Source organism: Sinocyclocheilus rhinocerous, unplaced genomic scaffold, assembly GCF_001515625.1.
Source record: "Sinocyclocheilus rhinocerous isolate Xijiao unplaced genomic scaffold, SAMN03320098_v1.1 scaffold798, whole genome shotgun sequence".
Classification (NCBI taxonomy): domain Eukaryota; kingdom Metazoa; phylum Chordata; class Actinopteri; order Cypriniformes; family Cyprinidae; genus Sinocyclocheilus; species Sinocyclocheilus rhinocerous.
Genome location: NW_015635037.1, coordinates 561,521 through 563,770, shown reverse-complemented (window position 1 = coordinate 563,770; position 2,250 = coordinate 561,521). Strand labels below are relative to the sequence as shown.

General features: G+C 37.5%; 1 protein-coding gene across 1 annotated transcript in view; it reads left to right on the top strand.

Annotated features, from left to right (window-relative positions):
• LOC107746280 (intersectin-1-like) overlaps window positions 1-2,250 on the top strand; it is a 51,305-nt gene that overhangs the window by 47,920 nt on the left and 1,135 nt on the right. The window contains 5 exon segments of the mRNA XM_016560415.1: window positions 699-911; window positions 1,012-1,133; window positions 1,269-1,351; window positions 1,457-1,540; window positions 1,653-1,826. Of these exon segments, the coding sequence (XP_016415901.1) occupies window positions 699-911; window positions 1,012-1,133; window positions 1,269-1,351; window positions 1,457-1,540; window positions 1,653-1,826 (676 nt within the window).

Sequence of the window (2,250 nt, the reverse complement as noted above, 5' to 3'; positions counted from 1 at the left end):
GAAGACTGCAGTAATGATGCTGAAAATTCAGCTTTGCATCAAAGGAATGCAGTAAAAACAGTAATATTGGGAAATGTTATTACAATGTAAAATAACTATTTTCTATTAGAATATTGAAATATACAAATGTAATGCATTCCTTTGATGCAAAGCTGAATTTTCAGCATCATTACTGCAGTCTTCAGTGTCACATGATCCTTCAGAAATCATCACTGTTGAAAACAGTTGTGCCGAATTATAGTTTTGTGGAAGCATTTTTAAGAATTCTTTGATGAATAGAATGTTTAAAAGAACAGCATTTATTCTGAATAGAAATCTTTTGTAATATTAAATCTTTTGTCACTTCTGAACAATTGAATAAGCTGTGATATAAACGAACGCTATTGGCTATTTTAAAAAGGGGCGGGGCTGCTTGATATGTCCCGCCCTGTCTTCCTGTTTCAGTTCAAATGACGTCAACACATAGAGTAACGCTGCGTGTTTCTAAGCATTTCAGGGGACCTTTAAATTTGGGTATGGGGTAGGATTAAGGAATCTAAAATATGGTCATACAGTATAAGGCATTAATATGTGCTTTATAAGTACTAATAAACAGCCGATATGCTAGTAATATGCATGCTAATAAGCAACCAGTCAATAGTGAGAATAGTGATCCCTAAAATAAAGTGTTACCTAAAGGTTTTTCTCTCTCGTTACAGCAACTTGTGTTCAACTCAGTTACAAATTGTCTGGGCCCTCGGAAGTTCCTGCACAGTGGAAAACTCTACAAAGCCAAAAGCAACAAGGAGCTTTACGGCTTCCTGTTTAACGATTTCCTGCTCCTCACGCAGATCATCAAACCTCTGGGCTCGTCTGGAACGGACAAAGTCTTCAGTGCGAAATCCCACCTGCAGTATCGCATGTACAAAACGGTGAGACATTCTCAGAAATCTTATTTATTTGCAATCAGTTTTTGACCTTTAATATAATACTTATTCCTTGACCTTTAACCTGACTTGTTGACCTCTGTAGCCCATCTTTCTCAACGAGGTGCTGGTGAAGCTGCCCACTGATCCTTCTGGAGATGAACCCATATTCCACATATCTCACATCGACAGAGTCTACACTATTCGGGCTGAGAGCATCAACGAGCGGTATTCACTAATTACTTGTGTATTATTTAGATCTATACCTATTAACCTACAATACACATGCTCAGATATAATTCTCTTGACGATTGTCGTAGTAATCTTGACAATGTTCTTCTGTTCCACCCTGTAATCCTGCAGGACAGCTTGGGTGCAGAAGATCAAAGCCGCTTCTGAGCTCTTCATTGAAACGGAGAAGAAGAAGAGAGAGAAAGCCTACTTAGGTTTGTCTCACGTCTTTCCTTACAAACCCCTCGCTGATTTAATAAAGCTATGAATGCTCTGAGTGTTTTCTAAGCACTGGTTTTGTGTTTCTGTTATGTTTGCAGTGAGGTCTCAGAGGGCCACTGGTATCGGGCGGCTAATGGTGAACATTGTTGAAGGCATTGAGATAAAGCCCTGCCGTTCAAATGGTAAAGAATGAATACTGCTTAATAAAATTTAAGGTGGTTTACGAGGTTATAAGCATTTTAGTACTATTGATCATATCATAAACGTCCATTGTGTGTCTGTTTATGTGTGCAGGGAAGAGTAATCCGTACTGTGAGGTGACGATGGGCTCTCAGTGTCACGTCACTAAGACGCTGCAGGACACTCTGAACCCTAAATGGAACTCAAACTGCCAGTTCTTCATCAAAGACCTGGAGCAGGATGTGCTGTGTGTCACTGTGTTTGAGAGGGATCAGTTCTCCCCGGACGGTCAGTATACTCATTCACTTACTCTCTTACTCGTGTACTGTATGTATGCTCTAAAAAGAACAGCATTTATTCAAAATAGAAATCTTTTCTAACAATATAAGTCTTTACTATCACTTTTATCAATTTGACACACCCTTGCTGTACAAAAATATTAATTTCTTCCCAAAAATGTTTTAAAATTATGGTAAAAAGACGGTAGTGTATATTGTTGCAAAAGATTTCTATTGCATTACGGGAATAAATTGTATTTTAAAGTATATTCAAATAGAAAATCTTCTTTAAGAATATTAAAAATCTTACTGCAGTATACAGTGGGTACGGAAAGTATTCAGACCCCCTTAAATTTTTCACTCTTTGTTATATTGCAGTCATTTGCTAAAATCATTTAAGTTAATTTTTTTTCCTCATTAATGTACACACAGCA